Source organism: Nasonia vitripennis (genome assembly GCF_009193385.2).
Source record: "Nasonia vitripennis strain AsymCx chromosome 4 unlocalized genomic scaffold, Nvit_psr_1.1 chr4_random0003, whole genome shotgun sequence".
NCBI lineage: Eukaryota > Metazoa > Arthropoda > Insecta > Hymenoptera > Pteromalidae > Nasonia > Nasonia vitripennis.
Window position 1 is genome coordinate 2,838,956 of NW_022279638.1, and position 20,819 is coordinate 2,859,774.

Sequence of the window (20,819 nt, forward strand, 5' to 3'; positions counted from 1 at the left end):
TTCTTTGAAGTAAAGGATCTTGATGTTCAAGAGGTGAGGTTTTCGATGATTCAAGATAGTTCAAGATAGCAGCTCAAATGCAGTGGAGGAAACGGCAGTAAATTCTGTGCGCAAGGCATATGGCGATACGCTGCCCTCGGTAATTTAAATGCCAGCAAAAATGGCTCAGTAGATGATCGCAAAGTAGAAAATCAAAATAGGCTGGGTAGTATGAAAAATACGAGAAATAAAGAGGAATGCACGTCAACTTCGCTGCTATAAATGTCTAGGATTTGGACATATCGGCAAAAACTGCACAGTAACACAGGATCGAAGTAACTACTGATACAAGCGTGGAGTCGAAGGGCATAAAGCAAGAGATTGTAAAAACAAACCGAGTTGCGTTCCCTGCCAAAAAAGAGGAGCAACAGAGAAAAGTGACCATGCTGCTGGTAGCTACACATGCCCAGTATCGTGAGCGGCAGTGAAGAAGTTGAAGAAACAAAGATAATGATGATAGTGCAGTTGAACTTGAATCACTGCGAGACAGCACAGAATTTACTTAACCAGTACTTTCATGAGACGGAGGTCGACGTAGCCATTATATGTGAACCATACAGGGCTCTGGACGAGACATTGTGGGAAACAAACGACACTAGCAGAACAGCGATCTGGGCATATGGGAACCGTGGCATTCCAGGAAAAAATGTTGACCAGCAAGAAAGGATTTGTTCGTACAAAGATAGCAGGAATACACGTATACAGCTGCTATGCTCCGCCTAACGCACCGATCAAACAGTTCGAGCAGCAGTTAGATCGACTTGTGCAGGATATAGCGTGAAAAAAGCCAGTAATTATCGCAGGCAATTTTAACGCATGAGCCGTAGAGTGGGGCAGTAAAAGGATTAACTAAAGAGGACGAGTACTGTTAGAAGCATCTGCTTTCCTGGACTTGGTGTTAGTTAATTATGGTAGCACTAACACCTTTAGAAGAGGAGACGCAGGTTCTATTGTAGACCTGACATTTGTTAGTAGTTGTCTTATTGGCTCAATTGACAAGTGGACCGTGAGTGAACACTACACAAATAGTGATCACCAGGCCATAATAATGGAGGTAAGAAAATCAAGGACCAACAGAGTCGGTTGGAAAACGAAGGATTATGATAAGGAGATGTTCCTGTAGGTATCCTACCGATGGGATGTTCGCGAAAAGAGACAAAAGAGCGCAGCCATGCCGCGAATGCTGCGAACAAGCGCCGGCGCTGCCGCTCAGTTCCGTCAGTTTCGCTCTGACTTCCGACTACGTTAGATGTGCTGGAGAGACACAACACATCGAATAGTTATTGCTTTGGAGAAGAGTTGTCTACTTCTTGACCAACCCGACCGACCCTCTCCTACATTCCTACTGGCACTGGAAGAATTGCAACTCTCGGGGACGGCGAACAGCAAGGCGGAACAGGTGATGGGTAATATCACACGAGCCTGTAACGCGGTCATGCCGAGAAGAGTGCCCAATTGTAGACGACCACCAGTATACTGGTGGGACAAAGAGGTTGAGAGTGTGCGCAGCGAGTGTCACCGGACCAGAAAAAGAGAACAACGGGCAAGAAACAATTGAGATTGCACTTGAGATTTCGGGAAAAAGTAGATATTTTATGTGTTCTGGCTAAGTTCATTGCACAGCTTTCAAATCCCTATGGTTCGTAAAATATCAAGGTTTCAATTTTTTTTGAAAATTTTTTGATTCCTTATATCTCTAAAACAATGTAGTCAAATGCTTCAAAATCTAATTGGTGAATCACCATAAAAAAGCAATCTGCTGCTAAAATTTTAAACGATTTTGTTGAGCGGTTTTCAACTAAAGATTTAAAATGAAAAAATTGATAAAAAAAACTTTTGGACGGAAGTAATCATTGATCAACTAGTAAATTTAGGATAGGCAAAATATAATACGAATAAAGAAAATATAATAAGAATAATAGTATCGTACGTTATTTTATGACACAATGTGCGTAATACAAGATTTAGAGAGTGGATTTTTGCACGAGCGTGCGGTAAATCGAGGTTTACGCAAGAGCGTGTCATACAGTGATAATGTTTACTGTAATAAGTCAGTAATCTTTACCTGCAAGCGTTTTGCGCATATTTAAAAAATTCGTCGTCTAGTTGACGCAAAAAAATTAAAGTACCATGAAAAGGTACCGCTATATTAGCGCGTTCGAAATCCGAGAAAATCTGACAGCCGCTTGCAGAGTGTGTAAATAGATGCGGCTGATATATAAGGGAAGAGCTGAGCTGTGCGGGCATGCTATCATGCGCGGCGAAGAGCGCGTGGTGGGGGAAAGAGCTGCCGCTGCTTTCGTGACGATCGGCCTGTCGCGCCGCCGTGACGTTCGCCGCTCGCCGATTCACTTCTCAGTAAAATGTGTACACGGCGAGCCTATAGAAGTATTCACTTCAGAACTCTCAAGATACTTACGACGTAACTTGCCATGACCGTTTCATTTTGTTTATTGGTTAACAACTAAAATTTTCTCTTCACGTATTTTATTATAACGTCATAAAAACACCATAAGTACAATGGAACATTTTAAGTGCAAGAGTAAAAAAGTTGGTCTGGATCTTTCAAAAAGTCGTGGCAAGTGACTAAAAACACTGATTTAGGTAGTAAAATGTTATGAATTTTGGTCAATGAAGTTATAAGATGTGTAGATTATTTTTTCCAATCAGAAAAAAAATTTTTCCAATCAGAAAAAAATTTTTTCCAATCAGAAAAAAAATTTTTCCAATCAGAAAAAAAATTTTTCCAATCAGAAAAAAAAATTTTCCAATCAGATAAAAAAATGTTAGTCAATAGAATATTTTTTTTTACAGGATCTAAACCAGGCTTGATCCCTTAAAGACGCGGTCCTAGCAAGTATTGGAAAAACGAGGCCTAGAAGAACCCCGATTACCAGGTCGGAAGAAATATTCAGAAATAGTAATGAGGGAAGAGATAACAACGTGAGAAAGCGGCGATGCAGCATAAGATCTTAATTCCCGGAGTTCCTCTCAATGCACTAGAACCACTGACAAAACCCAAGTTACTTTTTGTACTTTTTGACATTCGTCATGACAAGGCGTGTTAATTGCCAAAGCGAAACAAACAGAAGGATTCCGGATCTATTTCATGAAAGAACTTGGAGTTAAAGTAGTCTATATGGTCATAATAACCTTCAATAATCATGATTTTTTAAGAAAAATTCAACATTTAGTTTCCGAGTTGGAATGAAAATCTTGTTTTTCACGAATTAGTAACAAAAAAAAAAAAAAAAAAAAAAACAGGAAAAACGAGCCTAGGTATAGATTAAAATCCATTAAATAGAAGCTGAGATCGAAGCAATGCAGTTTTTAATTATTTAGAGTATACAGGGTAAAAACAAAATTTTGAAGCCTAATATCTTTGAAACTAACTGGTTTCATAAACAACCCAAAGAAAGGGATCAAGGAACTATATAATCCTCACTAAATCTGAAATTTGAACTTGATTATTGCCTTTTTACTATAGTTATCGCGCCACATAGAAAAACGATTTTTTCAGTATTAAATGTTTTTCTCAGGATCTGCCCCATGAAATGACTTTAAATGAAAGTGGTGTATAGTCCTAATAACTTTTAACAGTCATGTTTTTTTTTAGAAAGATTCCACATTTTCTTTTCGAGTTAAAACGATTTTAAAAAACTAGGCTTAATGGTGTATAACAAAAGAACGAAGAATGATAGTATAAATTTTCTTATATAAATTCACTTTTATTAACTTTTTCAATAACTATATTAGAAAAAAACTAAAATCTCAAAACTAAAAAATTATCATAGAAAAAAAAGCTCCAACAAAATGTAAAAACGGACTGTTTTCTCACTACGTACTAGTAAAAACAAAGAAAATGTAACTTGGTGGTTTAAAATCCACCAAGTAGAAGCTAAGATACAGGCGTATACGAACGAAACACACACGCGCGCGTACAAAATTTTCTAAAAACACTATTTTTCGACTAAAAATACTTTAAAACATACTTCCTACATGTTTTTACACAAACTCAAAAAAATTACTATTACAGGGCTTCCTGAGGAAGGAAGCAAAACACAAATACATTCGCACCTACCTTTTTTTGCTACAAGATTTGATGGCTTTTGCATAGTTTATCCATTTAATAGGTATTTTAAGCCTGTTTTTTAAAAAGTTTTCTTGATGTATATAATTTGGTGAATCATCGATATCTACATGTCGTGAAAGTAGGTCATAAACTGCCTTATGTCTCATTTTAGAGTCAGTGAAATGTAAAACGACAAAAACAGACCAATGCCAGAGATTCAAGCTTTCAAGTTGAGCAGCGAAATTAGCATGTGTTAAATATGTAGCGTATTCCGACAAATGTAAATACCCCAAGCCACTAAGGGTTTGTTGTAATAACCAACTAGAATAAAATAAAATAAAACTTATATTTATAAAAAAATGTACTTATTAATTATACAGTTTGAAGATTGATTGTACTCAATAATTATAAGTTTTACATATTCACCTTAGTCTGTAATCAAATGGATCACAAGTATAAGTTTGGGGATTTAAAATTATTTCCAATGAATGATTTCCATTACAGTAAAGTTTTAATAAATGATAACTTAAATCATACAGAAATTGATTACTAGTAATGTCTGTCTGATATTCCTCTTTATAGTAATCAGGCCAAGGCCTCGGTGAAATATATGTGTCAGGCATACTTGAGCAAGAAGCGTCATAAAGATCTAAAGTATCTGTTATTGAAGCTGTAGGTTTCGATATATACCTATATAAAAAAAAAACCTTTGTCACGAAGGAACAGAAAAGGACAGGTATTAATTTAATTTTCATCCAACAAACCATAAATAAATAGCAAAAGTTCTCTTCCAATCCAAGCCTCCATAGACGTCAATAGTTTTATTTTGTCGAGAAAACGTTGGCAATCCTGCTATTAACATGAATAGTTTCAATCGATCCACAGACAAGTTTTCATCGACATTGGTATCATGCCAAAGTTCAATTTGTTGTTTAATCAGCTCACGTACTGTTAATGTGCCACCCATTTGCGACAACAGAAGAGCAAGACAGTGATCACCATTTTCTAAGGCTAATTTACATGCTTCTTCCAACTGATTAGCTAGTTCATGAAAATAAAATAAGACTTCTATAAATGAATAAAATATAAGTAGCAAATAACGCTCGCTTTGCTCGCGGACCATATGTGTTGTTTATTATTTTTCATTGTGGAGCAGGTTTTACAAGAATAAAATATGTAAAAGTTACTTTTTTAAAATATAAAATATGTCAATATAATATTTTATTATTTTAATATAGTTTGTGGTGCGATAAGATAAGATACAAAAATACTTTTTTCAATATGTACTATTATCAAAAATTTAAATTAATTTTTATAATGGTCCAGTAATCTGTATATAATTCTGATTGATTATTATTATAAATAATTATTGAAAACGATATAACAGATGATTAAAGTGTAGAAAAAGCAACAAAAATATATATTATTACGACAAAAGAATAATTAAACATTACATACTACAATGATATATTGGAATTATACATGTGTATATATATGTACTCATATGAAAATATATAAGTTTATGGACATTTATTGTGTTAATAAAATTAATAACATACTTTGATTAAAAGAAATGAAATATACGCAATAGAAGATTGTTAAGAACAACTATTAAAAGTTAAGAGACAAAGCAAACTAAGATTTTCATCAGCTTCGGGTGCGTAGTTGCACGGGTTGTGAGATCTTATTAAAACATGTGTGTATATGTATATATATATATATATATATATATATATATATATATATATATATATATATATATATATATATATATATATATATATATATATAAATTCATGTAGTCTGTAAATGTTAACACGTGACGAGAGAGGTTATTTTCGCGTTCGAATCGCGAAGCACGCGTGTAGAGCATTTCATAATAATATGCATGACTACATTACATATTATTATTGTAGTAATACAAATTACAGTACTTAGACTTACCTGGTTCGGATTAAAGCGATTAATAGCGATTAAGCGCACGGCAAGATGACTCGCTTAGCAGCTCTCAGTAGTTGCGGTAGCCAGACATGTAATGTCACATGTGAAGCACGCTCTGACGCTCATATTTCTAATCTCAACACGGAACGAAAGCCGAAACTATACACACTCTCGATAGAGCGCGCCACGCTATGTATAGTGGACTACAGAACTAACGGTCCGCGAAACAAAATGATTGATTACTGATTAAAAAAAAAACAAAGAATTCAAAGTATCTGAAATGCAAAACTAAAAAATTACATATGATTTAATAACTATACGCTCGCATTCTTAACAGAGAATATAAAAAATCAAATTATTAATTATAAATTCAAAAAATCCGTGTTTCTCAAAGAACGATCAATTAGATTTGCCTAGAAACCAATCAGAGTCACCTATGAAAAGCTTCACAATCATACTATATTGGTATCCTCCGTGGTTTTTGGTGTCTAGGTGTGAAAGTCATTCAAGAGCAGTGTCTAGGTGTACAGGGTGGCCGATGACGAGGTCTAGGTGTTTTGCATCGTGGTTTTTGGTATCTAGGTGTAGAAATAATCCAAAGGGGTGTATATCAGAACAATTAGTGATTTCATGTTAGTGAAAGTATCGTTTTTCTTAAAAGTAAAATCTCGGATACCAATATAGTATGATTGTGAAGCTTTTCATAGGTAACTCTGATTGGTTTCTAGGCAAATCTAATTGATCATTCTTTGAGAAACACGGATTTTTTGAATTTATAATTAATAATTTGATTTTTTATATTCTCTGTTACGAATGAGAGTGTATAGTTATTAAATCATATGTAATTTTTTAGTTTTGCATTTCAGCTACTTTGAATTCTTTGTTTTTTTTTTAATCAGTAATCAATAATTTTGTTTCGCGAACCGTTAGTTCTGTAGTCCACTATACATAGCGTGGCGCGCTCTATCGAGAGCGTGTATAGTTTCGGCTTTCGTTCCGTGTTGAGATTAGAAATATGAGCGTCAGAGCGTGCTTCACATGTGACATTACATGTCTGGCTACCGCAACTACTGAGAGCTGCTAAGCGAGTCATCTTGTCGTGCGCTTAATCGCTATTAATCGCTTTAATCCGAACCAGGTAAGTCTAAGTACTGTAATTTGTATTACTACAATAATAATATGTAATGTAGTCATGCATATTATTATGAAATGCTCTACACGCGTGCTTCGCGATTCGAACGCGAAAATAACCTCTCTCGTCACGTGTGCTCGACATACTTATGCACGCACTTACGGGATACTTACGGGACGGAACATACAATTTACCGAGAGGCTGAACTCAATGGCTTTAGCGTCAAAATTTTCATACAGATGTTGAAACCAAAATATAAATTATGCCGCTTACAACAATAACAATTTGATTTATTGTTTTAATAAGTAACATAATAACAAACATTGTAAAACAAGTAATCATATTATATCCAAGATATTTTTATGACTTTCATTCAACAACTACCAATGCTAGAGGGTTAGAATTTTGCATAGTAATTTGTTTTCATATACTACATCAATACATCAAGTTGTCATTATTGTAAGTGATATAATTTTTATTAGTGTACCAGCACCTGTATGACAATTTTGACGCTAAAGCCATTGAGTTGAATCTGATAGTATGGATCAAGACAATTCAATGAAAACTGCCGTCGTAGCCTAATTCTACACAATTTTACAAGTAACTAAGCAAAAAGCCAGATGTATATCTTTAATACAGCCAACGTAATACCATTCAAGGTCGAATATTCACTGACTTAACCCATTAACGTCCAAAACAGAGAAATCGTAACTCGGTTTTCAACCGTAAATCTATCACATATTCCACGGATATATTCAAAGCAAACATACTTTTTCTGAAGTATTTTTTTCTCTACTTTCCATTTCTGGTATCAGAATTGCGTATTTTTCACTCAAAAATCCAATATGGCGACGTTTAAAAGAAAAAATGCAAAATTTCGATACTTTTTTTTTTAAAATCCAATTTCTTGTTGTGTTAACGTTGAAGACGGAACTTTATTTTTCAACTATGAGTGCATAAATGAGTTGTACTTTAAATTCAGTTTGGTCCCGAATCCAGAAATTCAATATGGCGGCTAGAAAATGGTGCCTGAAGCGCAAAATTTTGCCCAAACTTTCACGAATTTTTTTCACGAATATAATGCATTCGACGAAAAAATCAATAAGAATAAAAAGTGCTTAGAATCAATCAAGGAATATGTCTAAATTTTTTCACTGAGTTTTGAGCAACTTTTTTATTTTTGCCAATTGGCAATTTATGACAAATTGGAAAATTTCATCGAATCGTCTCGAAAAAATTCAGATATACTTCTTGGTCAATTCTAAGTACTTTGTATTCTCTAACTTTTTCTTATATAACGCTGTGTTTTTGAGTAAAAAATCAAAAACCTTAAAATTCCTTTTATTGAATGCTGAGAAAAGTATTATTCCTATAAATATATTCAAATCTGACATTGCTAGACTGCAATTATTCATCTTAGTTGATTCTATAATATAATTTTTAATTTCTTTGCAAAAAAATGTCCCAAATAGGTCAACTGGACTCATATTTTTAATGTCTTTCTTATGACTATCAGATAATAATATTTCATTTTCAACTTTGCAGGAATAACTTTTTTCTCCGTCGATCCATTTATAAATATATTCATTTTCCAATTTAGATTGATCATTCGTATAATTATTAGAAGTTTCTGCGTATGTACTCAGTAATAAGTTATCAATAGATTCAGAACCAGAATCTTCGTCACTCTGACCAGAACTGCCCGAATCATCTGGATTAGGTACCAAAATATTATGATCATCGTTATCATCAGAATAATCTTCTTCAGACTCTAATTGAGATCTTACATTTCTCCGGCGTTTTGGAGCCATTACAATTTTAAAACTTGAAAAGCTAAATACACAATTATTGATTTTTTCGTCGAATGCATTATATTCGAGAAAAAAATTCATGAAAGTTTGGGCAAAATTTTGCGCTTCAGGCGCCATTTTCTAGCCGCCATATTAAATTTCTGGATTCGGGAACAAACTGAATTTAAAGTACAACTCATTTATGCACTCATAGTTGAAAAATAAAGTTCCGTCCTCAACGTTAACACAACAAGAAATTGGATTAAAAAAAAAAAGTATCGAAATTTTGCATTTTTTCTTTTAAACGTCGCCATATTGGATTTTTGAGTGAAAAATACGCAATTCTGATACCAGAAATGGAAAGTAGAGAAAAAAATACTTCAGAAAAAGTATGTTTGCTTTGAATATATTCGTGGAATATGTGATAGATTTACGGTTGAAAACAGAGTTACGATTTCTCTTTTTTGGACGTTAATGGGTTAATCTATTCACTCATAGTCAATATTCACACTTTCAAAGCTTATCTCTGGCTATCTTGGACACACAAATATTATAATTTGCTTTGTATAATGTTTGGCTTTGTATAATACATCAAAATAGTAAACTTCACGTCCTGAGTGTGCGGCTATTAATTTACATACATGTAGGATAAGATTGTCACTTTTAACACACACTTCTTTGAAACAATAAAAAGTGAGTTTACGTTGCATATGAATAATTCTACTTCTCATGAGATTAATTTGAATCTCAAAATACGTATATTTTGTTTAAGAATTTGAAAAAAACAAAAGAGTAACATAGAAAAATACGTAATAATGCATGCAATTTAAAATTATGTAACCATCAGTATTTATATTGTTTATTCAACATTAACAATTATAACTATTTTTTAATACTATCGTTTTTCCTTGCTTTAGGTTTTCCAGGGTACATTTGAAGCTATTACAGCATTTATTTCTTTGTTTACTATTATTTTTAAATAAAAAAGTGTAAACATTTTCTATATCATTAATTTTTTATCGAAGACAAATCATTTATAATAATATTGTGTCAAAATTTATTTACACATTACAATATAACTTCAAACATCCTATTACACCTTTACACCTTGAATACTTAAACTTTAAAAATTTCTAAACTCAAACTTAAAAACTTACAACTTACTGAAATGAAGATAAACTTTGATTAAAAACGAATCTTGAAATTGCAAATAACTTTCAACTAAAAATATTACTTACAAACTACAATTTTTAATAAAATTCATCAATAGAATCTTATTTTTTAAATTATATTTAATTACCTTTTTACTCATATTGCATTTCTTATTTTAACAGCATTAACTTTTTTTAATTTCTATCGAATAATAATTAATATAATAATTAATATGTAACAATGCCTTCCCGAAGAGTAGTTCGTACACAAGAAGAAGAAGTATTTCAAGAAAATAGACGAGAAAAAAGAGCTGAAAACGAAAGGCGTAGACGACAGGCTGAACGTAATGCTATTATCGATGAATCCAGAAATCAACCTGTACTCCAGGATAATTTATGACCAATGAATATTTTATGTACACATTGTAGAGCACAGCATTTTGTTGGAGAAAAAGTATCGAAAAAGGGATTTTTTTATGATTGCTGTAGTCATGGAGCAGTTCATTTAGAACCTACACCTGTTTTTCCTACAGATCTCAAAGATTTGTTTAACGGATCTCATGCTAAATCAAATGACTTTTTTTTAACATATACGAGTCTACAATAATTCATTGTCCTTTGCTTCTTTCAATGCTAACTTAGTTTATTTTGCTTCAAGACGTTCAGGACAATATTGTTTTAAAATTCGAGGGCAAGTATATCTCTAAAAATAATTAACTTTTAAAAAAGTAAAAGGTTAGGCGAGTTTGATATATTCCGCAATGAAATTTTAGATAGAAAAGAACTGAGATCAATCAAACAAAGCCAAGTTTATTATATTTAATCGTAAAGAAGCGAGGAACAACTCTCAAGATAATTACTACGTAACTTGCCATGCCCGTTTCATAGTACTGTAACTGGGGTTTTCGTGCTACCCCAGTTATGGTGCTATCCCTCGCCCGGGGCTTGGAAAATGACCCGCTGGCGCCAGGCGCTCCTCGTGAACGCCAAAGTCTCGCGACTCTTTGTTTCCCAGCGCGAGGATTTTTGCACGTGGTTTGCTCGGCTAGCTGCAGCCCCGAAAACGGTAAGGAGAGAGGGCGGTTCGGGATAATAGAGACACATGGTTTATCAGACGGAACTGTATATTCTTAATAAATTCTTACAACTTATAATCGACTCGTACAAATTACTAAGATGACCCGTGAACATAGATAACTCCGACAAGCAAATACCCGTACACGAAAGATATCCCGCGTGACTCGCACGCGTCTCAAGGCTCAGAAAGCAACCAGATCACACACACTCGCTCGCACTTTTCATCTCTCACTCACTCACACAATTACGGCGCACATGAATTCCGCAAACGCCGAACGACTTATCCTAGAATTGCCCGACCACCTTACGCCTCGTGCGTCCAAGTGTCGGCACCAAGTATTAACCTACGTTTTCACAAAATAACTCTACACTTCTATCATAAAAATCCTTAATTCTACACTTAGCTTATTACTCGAGAATATATACGAGATAACCCTTTATTCGACGGAACACAATACAAAGAGATAAAGAAATAAAGACAGCGAGATAACCTTTTCGTTCACGAAACCGAACGTGGAACTGCCGTTCATCCGCGAGACGGATACGACCGAAGAAAACGGAAAACGATTCACTGACCTTAAATCCTTCTAGCTGGAACACCGGGTGAGGTTGAAGTTGAGGCACGTCGGGAGCAGTCGGGGCAGGCGAGTGGGCTCGAGCGCTCGCGGCTCGCGGCCGCCACTCTACTCTCCCTAGCCGCCGTACCGCGCGCGCGCTGATTGGTCAACGCGTCTCGACCGGACGGCCCGCTCGCTCGCAACACTATCGGTTCACGCGCCGTTGCCGAGTCGCGCGGTCGCTCGTGCGCGCAGATAACCCCGCGGACGCGATGTCGAAGCAGATAGCCGCGAAATTCGAATTCGTAGTGACTCCCAATGCCCCGTCGTCAGGGTCCTTGACTTGGGCGGGATCTGTCACTACGAACGCGAGACGCTGTAGTTTTTGTTCCTGGCTTTCGTGCGGGAGAGCTGCCATCACGCTGGTCCTGCTGCATCAGACGCTCACGTAGGTAGACCCCACGAAGCGCTCCGCCACCTGCATCGGCTGTCTTACGGTGCGCGGGGCCGACTTGAACGCCCTGTCGAGGTGAAAGGTCGCTGCTACTGCACCAACGTTGCTCGTCGTCTCCTCGCATCTCTTACTCACGAGTCGGCATACGCTTTGTCCTTTTCGTCCGTCGCAGCCACTGCTCCTCTCTCATCGTTCACTTGAAAAAGAAACTACGCACTTAGCCATGTTCACTCTCTCATTCACACAGGTAGCCTTGAGACGCTCCACCCCGACCGCGTCGAACGTCGTTGTTACACGGCGAAATTTTGCCGTGTTACAGTACTTAGTACTTATAGTGTTTGTATGACGTTCTCATACATAAAAAAAAATTTAGTTGTTCACTAATAACAAAAAATGAAAATGGCATGGAAAGTTACGTAGTAATTATCTTGAGAGTTATTCTTCGCTTCACTACAATTAAATATAATAAACTAGAAGCGGAGGCCGACCGCTCACAGACCTCCGGGACAGCGCTGGAAGCCGAGAATCATCTCTAATGAGATCCTTAAGGCACCGCTGCCGCTCCCACTAGATAGGGCTACGGCGGCGGTCGATTTTACGACCTTCGACTAAAGCGCTCCGCGCCTCTTAGTCATTTTTGAGTCCTATTTGGGATAGGCCATGTAATAACTAAAAAACAAAAGACTCCTAGGAGTCTCCCCCCTCTCTCTCTCCTCTTACAAACTGGGTGGTGTAGCCTACACCGGGTTGGGCGGCCCTCTCTCGTCCAGACTCGATCCAAGAGTCGACCTAGAGAGGTCCGAGTAGTGTCCGCTCTCTAGGCAACGAAGAAGCCAAGGATAAGGAGCCTCAGCAGGCCTCTCCGACTAACTGCCTGCCATCTCGCCGCCTGCTTGTTTTGCCTGAGATTAGGCCCTTCTCCACTCCGCTCTCCAGAGAGCGAGCTCTGCAGACACCAGCGGCTGCGCAGCGCAACGGACCAGCGCCCGCGTCTCCCTCCGCTCGGCCTTTTTTCAGGCCACCCCAACAAGCCCGCTTACATCAACCAAAAACTACGGGGCAAACTACCTAAATGTTGTCATCGGCAACCCTTTACACCTGGACACATTCCTCAAATGATTTTGATACCTAGACACAAAAACCACGGAGCGCACCACCTAGACCTCGTCATCGGCAACCCTGTACACCTGGACACCTTCCTCGAATAATTTTTACAATTAGACACCAAAAACCACGAAGCGCTCCACCTAGACCTCATCATCGGCCACCCTGTACACCTGGATACCTTCCTCGGATAATTTACACAGCTAGACACCAAAAACCATGGGACGAACTACCTAGACGTCGTTACCGGCCACCCTGTACACCTAGACACCGTACTTGAATGATTTTTATACCAAGACCCCGGAAACAACCTGAACCTTGTCATCGGCTACCCTGGCAGACTAGTTACTGTTACTGCTCCGGAATGCAAATTATGCACCGGAAACCTCTTAATTCTAAATATCGTAATATATTATTACTGTTCCAAAACATAACCTTAAAATCAAGCAGACAATTTAAACACATTTACTCTGCGCAACTTATAGAAATCTGTGGAAAAGCGATACCCAACTGTATTACACATAATAGCTTGTGCGGTCAACTTCACGCTCCTACTACTTTTAAGCTAGAAAGCTAACTTCACGGTCCTACCACACTGGAGAAAAAAGTAGGGATACTGTTTTAAGCATTCGTGATATATTAACTCGTTTATTATTAAACGAAACGGCTTTTTAACAAATATTTCTATTAGAAACCATAGTTTATCTCAGAAAACATAGTGATAAGTCAAAAAAACTCACGAACAGTAAAGATAAGCTTTTTTTTCGGTATCATGAAACATCCGAACACCAATATAGAAGTGGCGCTATACAGGACAAAATAACAGTCTAGCTTACGGCCAACTTTTCATTGTTGATCCACTAGAGGCTATACATTCAAGAATGAAACAAAATTCTGATCTTCCGTATGAAACATTAGAAATTTCAGATAAGGTAATAAGAGAAAAATTAATATCTTTGCTAAATCATACGAAATGATGATACAAAAAATAAATAATCCTTAATAAACTTTGATCAAACAGTACCAGAATTACAACTATTATTTTCATTAAAACCAGGAACTGATGCACGAAGATACAATTTTCAACGAACCAATGAAGTAGCTGCTATTTTTTCTACAACAGCTGATGGAGAAACTCCAGAATCTTACGTAACTATTCGGAATAAAAACACAAAATCTTTACAATATATAAGTACAATGGACCCAAATGTAGAAACATGGATTTCTTCATTATTCTATCCTTACGGCAATCAAGGATGGCATCAATATTTACAGTGTTTAAATAGAAATAACGATGGTGGTAATAATCGACGTGTGACAAGTTTGGCTTACACAAGATATAAATTAGCTATTAGACAAAATGAATTTAATCGTTTTCTTTTGGGACGCCATCTATTTCAACAGTATGTTGTCGATGCTTATGTCAAAATTGAAAAAGATACAATTACATATGTCAAAAACCATCAAAAAGAAATTAAGGCAGATACATATCAAGGGTTACATGATTACTTGCAAAATTCGGCTAATGATATTGGTAGACAAGTTTGTAAAATAATAATTCTTCCATTAACATTCATTGGTTTACCTCGCCACATGCAACAGTGTTATCAAGATGCAATGGCCTTGATTAATCGGAAAGGTAAACCTGACATCTTCCTTATAATGACATGTAATCCCAAATGGCCAGAGATAGTAGAAAATCTTTTACCTCATCAACAGGCTTCTGATAGACCAGATATTGTAGCTCGGGTATTTTATTTGAAGAAAAAACGCTTATTAGATTTTGTTATCAAAAAAAAATCTTTCGGCGAAGTTGCAGCATATGTATATGTAATTAAATTTCAAAAGCGAAGTCTACCCTACATGCACTTATTAATAACTGTGGCTTACGGTTCTAAGATAACCACTTCAGAGATTGTTAATAAATATATTTCTTCTGAAATTCCTTATGCACAAAATCTTAGATTGCAAGAAATTGTTTTAAAAAATATGATACATGGTTCATGTGGTAGTTGGTGCCAGGTAGATAGAAAGTAATCCAAAAAATTTCCTAAACATTTTGTAAACGAAACAAATATGGATGAAAATGGTTATCCTAATTATTGCAGGAAAAATACTGAGATTTGATATAAGCAGGCTAATGGTAACAAAGTCGATAATAGATGGGTCGTACCATATTGTCCTATTTTATTAGACAAATTGGATTGCCATATTAAGGTCAAAGTAGTTATGAGTATTAAATCCGTTAAATATTTATATAAATATATTTAAAAAGGTCATGACGCTGCCACTGTAATCTTGCTCGATGCTAGGTACGTTGGACCTGTTAATGCATGTTATCATATATTACGTAAAATATTACAAGATAAAAGGCATGCTATAATAAGATTGCCATTACATTTACCGTATCAACATACTGTTATGATAAATGTCAGAAATATTACAGAACAAAATTCAAGTTCTTCAAGCAGCATGTTACTAGATTAGTTTAAATTAAATTTAGAAAATCTAGAAGTAAGACAGTATTATTATACAAATATTCCAAGCAAATTTGTTTATAAAAAATGTAAGATTGATGGTTAATTGGCTTCAAGTTGGCAAGTCCGAATATAAAGTTTTCAATCCATCTCAAGTAGAACTATTTCATTTGCGTCTATTTTTACGCATGTTAAAAGTGCTACAAGTTTTGATTTCTTGAAAACTGTTGATGGTATCACACACCCAATATTTACAGCGGCATGTTTAGCTTTAGGTCTTATAGAAAATGATGAAGAATGGATTAGAGCCATGGAGGAAGTAATCGTGTGGATGATGCCTGTGCAACTTGGCCGATTATTTGTTCATATTTTGATCCATTGCCAACCTATTCACCCTGAAGAATTATGGAATAAATTCAAAGACTCTATGCCTGAAGATTTTTCACGAACAAATGAATTAGCTATAAGTCGCCAGAAAGCTTATGCACATATTAATATTTTATTAAATATAGAAGATAGAACTTTAAGTGATTTTTCTACAATAGAGCAAATAGTCGAACTAAATGTAGCATGTGATGAAATTGAGGAAGTAAGTTTGCCATAAATGGCTGTCACGTGTGGATACACGTCACGGGTGTCTGATTACTATAAGAGAGCGAGTAGAAGAGTGCAATGCGGTGGCGGCCGAACGTCTGCCTTGCAAGCCACAGGATCCCGATCAAGTCCGGGGTCTGTCACTTTTCGTAGCACTCTACACTCGTAACAGGCAGAACTTGATCAACAACAGTATGAGAACTTAAATAATGAACAAAAGGAAATCGTAGATACAGTTCTTCGTGCAGTTAATATTGATGATCATGATAGAAATATATACATAGATATATATGGGTGGTTCTCTGTGAAATCGGAGATGAAAATTTTAATTTTTGTCCAAACTGTATATATATATATATATATATATATATATATATATATATATATATATATATATATATATGTGGGACGTTTCACGTCAACCGGACCATCAGTGCACCCAAAATTTGGGTTAACCTAACAAGACGTTTGAGGTCTCAAAATGATCGTCTGGTTAAGGGCTTTTGAAAAAGTTCTGGCCTTTTCAAAAATCTAATGTGGCGCATAAATTATGAAGCCTGAAACCCACGTTTTCATAGCACATTCAACAAAAAGAATAGTAAAAATGTTCTAATTTGTGAAATATCCCACCAAAAAGCATGTACAACTCATGATAGGACATATTATTGACAATGCTGACGGAATTCCAAAATCAAAAATGGCGGAATCAAAATGGTGGACATTATACTTCCACCAAACCCATTTTACCGCAACAAATGATTTTTGATCAATTTAAAGTATCGATATGGGGGTTTTCAGGGTCACTGAATCTTATTTTAACCTCGACATTTCAAAATTCGAAATGGTGGATCCAAAATGGCGGACATTATACCACCAAATCAATTTTACCGCAACAAATGATTTTAGATCACTTTAAAGTATCGATATGAGGGTTTTTGGGGCCACTGCACCTTATTTTAACCTCGAAATTTTAAAATCCAAAATGGCCGATCCAAAATGGCGGACATTATACAACCACCAAAACTATTTTACCGCAATGAACGATTTTAAATCAGTTTAAAGTATCGGTATGGGAGTTTAAGGGGCTGCTGAATCTTATTTTAACCTCGAAATTTCAAAATTCAATATGGCCAATATAAACTGGCGGATATTTGTCATAACCCACCCGCAGGCTCTCTCGCGAAAAGCCCCTGCTAACGCGCAACCCGCCGAACACTCAACGCACGCTGCAGCGCTTATCACCGCGGCGCGCCGCTAGGCGGCTGCGCATTACCCACAAGTGAAGTAGCGTCGCGGAGGGCACATAAGGAGGCCGGGTCCACCGCTGTACCTCGCCCCTCTTCCAACAGCCTAATGCTGCAAGTACACGGCTCGTGTCCAATGACAACTTGTGCAAAGACTTCAGCAAATAAAACTGTTTTGTGGCAAATGAATTTATTGCTTTCAAGTGATTTATTTCATCCCTCTTTTTTACCTACACCCTCAACCCCTTCCCACGTTTAACAACCCATAGAAAGGAATATTTTCTTCAAGGAATGCTTTCTTCATCGGCGACTTTTTCTCCAACAGTCTTTTTCAGGATACTTGGTGAGCAAGTCCATCTGCGGCTTTATTCATAGGCGACTTTTTCTCCAACAGTCCTTTTTAGGATAGTTAATAGGTACATTAATAGATACATTGGCGACTTCTTCTTCAACATCCTTTTTAAGGCAGTTGTTGAATAAGTCTTACTTTATCGGCAACTCTTTGTTCAACTGTACTAGCCGTAATTTTGTAATTTCTAACATTTTTTTTGTTTTGGTTGTGCTTTCTCATATTCTACAACAATGTCTTCTCCTGCAAAAAAATATCGTATCGATAGATGCGTTAATCCATTTGATATTAATACAGGACACAGCAAATCTCTTAGGAAGATCTCCAAAGAATTTCAAGATGTCTATCCTGATTATCCAACATCTTCACTGATTTGTGATACATGTAGAAAATCCTTTTACAAACTACATGATTTGTCATCTCCAAACGTCAGTATGAGTGTTGATTTTGAATCAGAGACTGACTCACCTTCGGTTTCAAACACGGATGCACCTATGCAAGATGATCTAACAGATATTTTAACTGAAATTATGAACCAATTTGGTGTGTCTCACAGAATGGCTCGTGTATCAGGTGGAGTTTTGGCTTCGTGAGTATCAGGTGGAGTTTTGGCTTCTCCTGTTGCAAAACGTGGAAAAACATTACCTGCAGAAACTACTCAGAAAGTTGAAGATTTTTACGAAAATAATCTTAACAGCAGAATTATGCCAAATAAAAAAGATACCGTCAGTATTTATTTATATGATGAAAAAATAAAAGTGCAGAAAAGATTATTACTTACTGATATTAAGAACCTTCATAATCAATTTAAAGAACAGTTTCCTGAACATCCGATTGGGCTTACCAAGTTTGCGGAACTGAGACCAAAATGTTGTGTCTTTGGAGGATCCTCTGGTACACACAATGTATGTGTATGTACGATACACCAATATTTCAAGGCGATGATTGACGCAGTAAATATAGAAAAAATCTCAAACAATATTCTGAAGAATTATAAAGATTGTTTGAATTTCGTTTTATGTGAGGATCCCAAACCAAGTTGTTATTTGAATGAATGCAAATTTTGTCCGGACATTCAAAAGTTTTCTAATTACGTTGAGAACATTATGGATGAGCACATTTACAACCATTTACTTCAAACCCCCATATCGATACTTTAAATTGATCTAAAATCATTTGTTGCGGTAAAATTGGTTTCATGGCGGTATAATGTCCGCCATTTTGGATCCACCATTTTAAATTTTGAAATTTCGAGGTCAAGCTAAGATTCAATGGCCCCGAAAACCCCCATATCGATACTTTAAACTGATTTAAAATCATTTGTTGCGGTAAAATTGGTTTGGTGGTGGTATAATGTCCGCCATTTCGGATCCACCATTTCGAATTTTGAAATGTCGAGGTTAAAATAAGATTCAGTGACCCTGAAAACCCCCATATCGATACTTTAAACTGATCAAAAATCATTTGTTGCGGTAAAATGGGTTTGGTGGAGGTATAATGTCCACCATTTTGATTCCGCCATTTTTGATTTTGGAATTCCGTCAGCATTGTCAATAATATGTCCTATCATGAGTTGTACATGCTTTTTGGTGGGATATTTCACAAATTAGAACATTTTTACTATTCTTTTTGTTGAATGTGCTATGAAAACGTGGGTTTCAGGCTCCATATTTTTTGCGCCACATTGGATTTTTGAAAAGGCCAGAACTTTTTCAAAAGCCCTTGACCAGATGATCGTTTTGAGACCTCAAACGTCTTGTTAGGTTAACCCAAACTTAGGGTGCACTGATGGTCCGGTTGACGTGAAACGTCCCATATATATGTTCTATACGTTGTACCTGAATCCTAAAAAAAATTTCAGCGCGATTTGAATATATGATATGAAGGTAGCCTTCATATATATTTAGGGCTTTAAAAGTATTTTTATTAAAAAATACAGAATATTTCCAAAAAAAGCATCCTGGTAGTTTTAGTTAAAAATGCATACGCCATGAGCTACAAATCATTGAAAATACGCAAAAATTGCTTAAAACCTCAACTTTGACCAGCTATAACTCGAAGCCAAATGAAGGAATCGCGCTAAATTTTTTTATGGAAGTCAGGTACAACATGTAGAACAGACATAGACACACACATATATATATATATATATATATATATATATATATATATATACATACACACAGTTTAGGCAATAATTAAAATTTTCATATCTTCGATTTCACAGAGAACCACTCATATATACATATATTGATGGTCCAGGTGGATCTGGAAAAACATATATTTACACTACTCTGTATGATTTACTATCATCAAAAAATATTAAAGTATGTACAATGGCATTTACTGGCATTGCTGCCATATTACTTCCTCGTGGAAAGACAGTATACGAAACGTTTGTCTTACCAGTTCCTATGTATCACGATTTATCCTCAAATATTAAAGCACAATCAAAAGAAGGGCTCTTTTTAAAAGATTCTGATGTGTTTATCTGGGACGACACTTCAATGGCACCAAGATATGCTTTAGAAATTGCAAATCAAACTTTGCAACATATTATGAACAATGATTTGCCATTCGGAGGAAAAATGTTTATACTAGGAGATTTTCGACAACTTCTTCCAATTAAAATTAGAGGAACTAGATGTGAAACACTGAATCTTTCCATTAAATACAGCGAATTTTGGAAGTATTTCAAAAAGTTTACTCTTACCACAAATATGAGAGTAAGGTCAAATGAAATAAATTTCGCTAAATATTTATTAGAAGTTGGTAATCGAACAATAAACGATTTAAATGACAACATTCTGCCTGAACATTGCGTTCTGAATGGGAATA

At 35.9% G+C, this 20,819-nt stretch overlaps 1 protein-coding gene across 10 annotated transcripts in view; it reads right to left on the minus strand.

Annotated features, from left to right (window-relative positions):
- The window catches only part of LOC100679705 (nuclear pore complex protein Nup98-Nup96), a 429,239-nt gene that overhangs the window by 88,401 nt on the left and 320,019 nt on the right, over nucleotides 1-20,819 (minus strand). For 9 of the 10 annotated variants that reach the window (XM_031928065.2, XM_031928066.2, XM_032601886.1 and 6 more), the window contains 3 exons: nucleotides 4,876-5,152; nucleotides 4,538-4,801; nucleotides 4,121-4,432 (listed from right to left, as the gene is read on the minus strand). The exons of the other annotated variant lie outside the window; for it this stretch is intronic. In XM_031928065.2, the coding sequence (XP_031783925.1) occupies nucleotides 4,121-4,432; nucleotides 4,538-4,801; nucleotides 4,876-5,152 (853 nt within the window). The remainder of the gene's footprint in view (nucleotides 1-4,120; nucleotides 4,433-4,537; nucleotides 4,802-4,875; nucleotides 5,153-20,819) is intronic. 10 annotated transcript variants of the gene reach the window in all.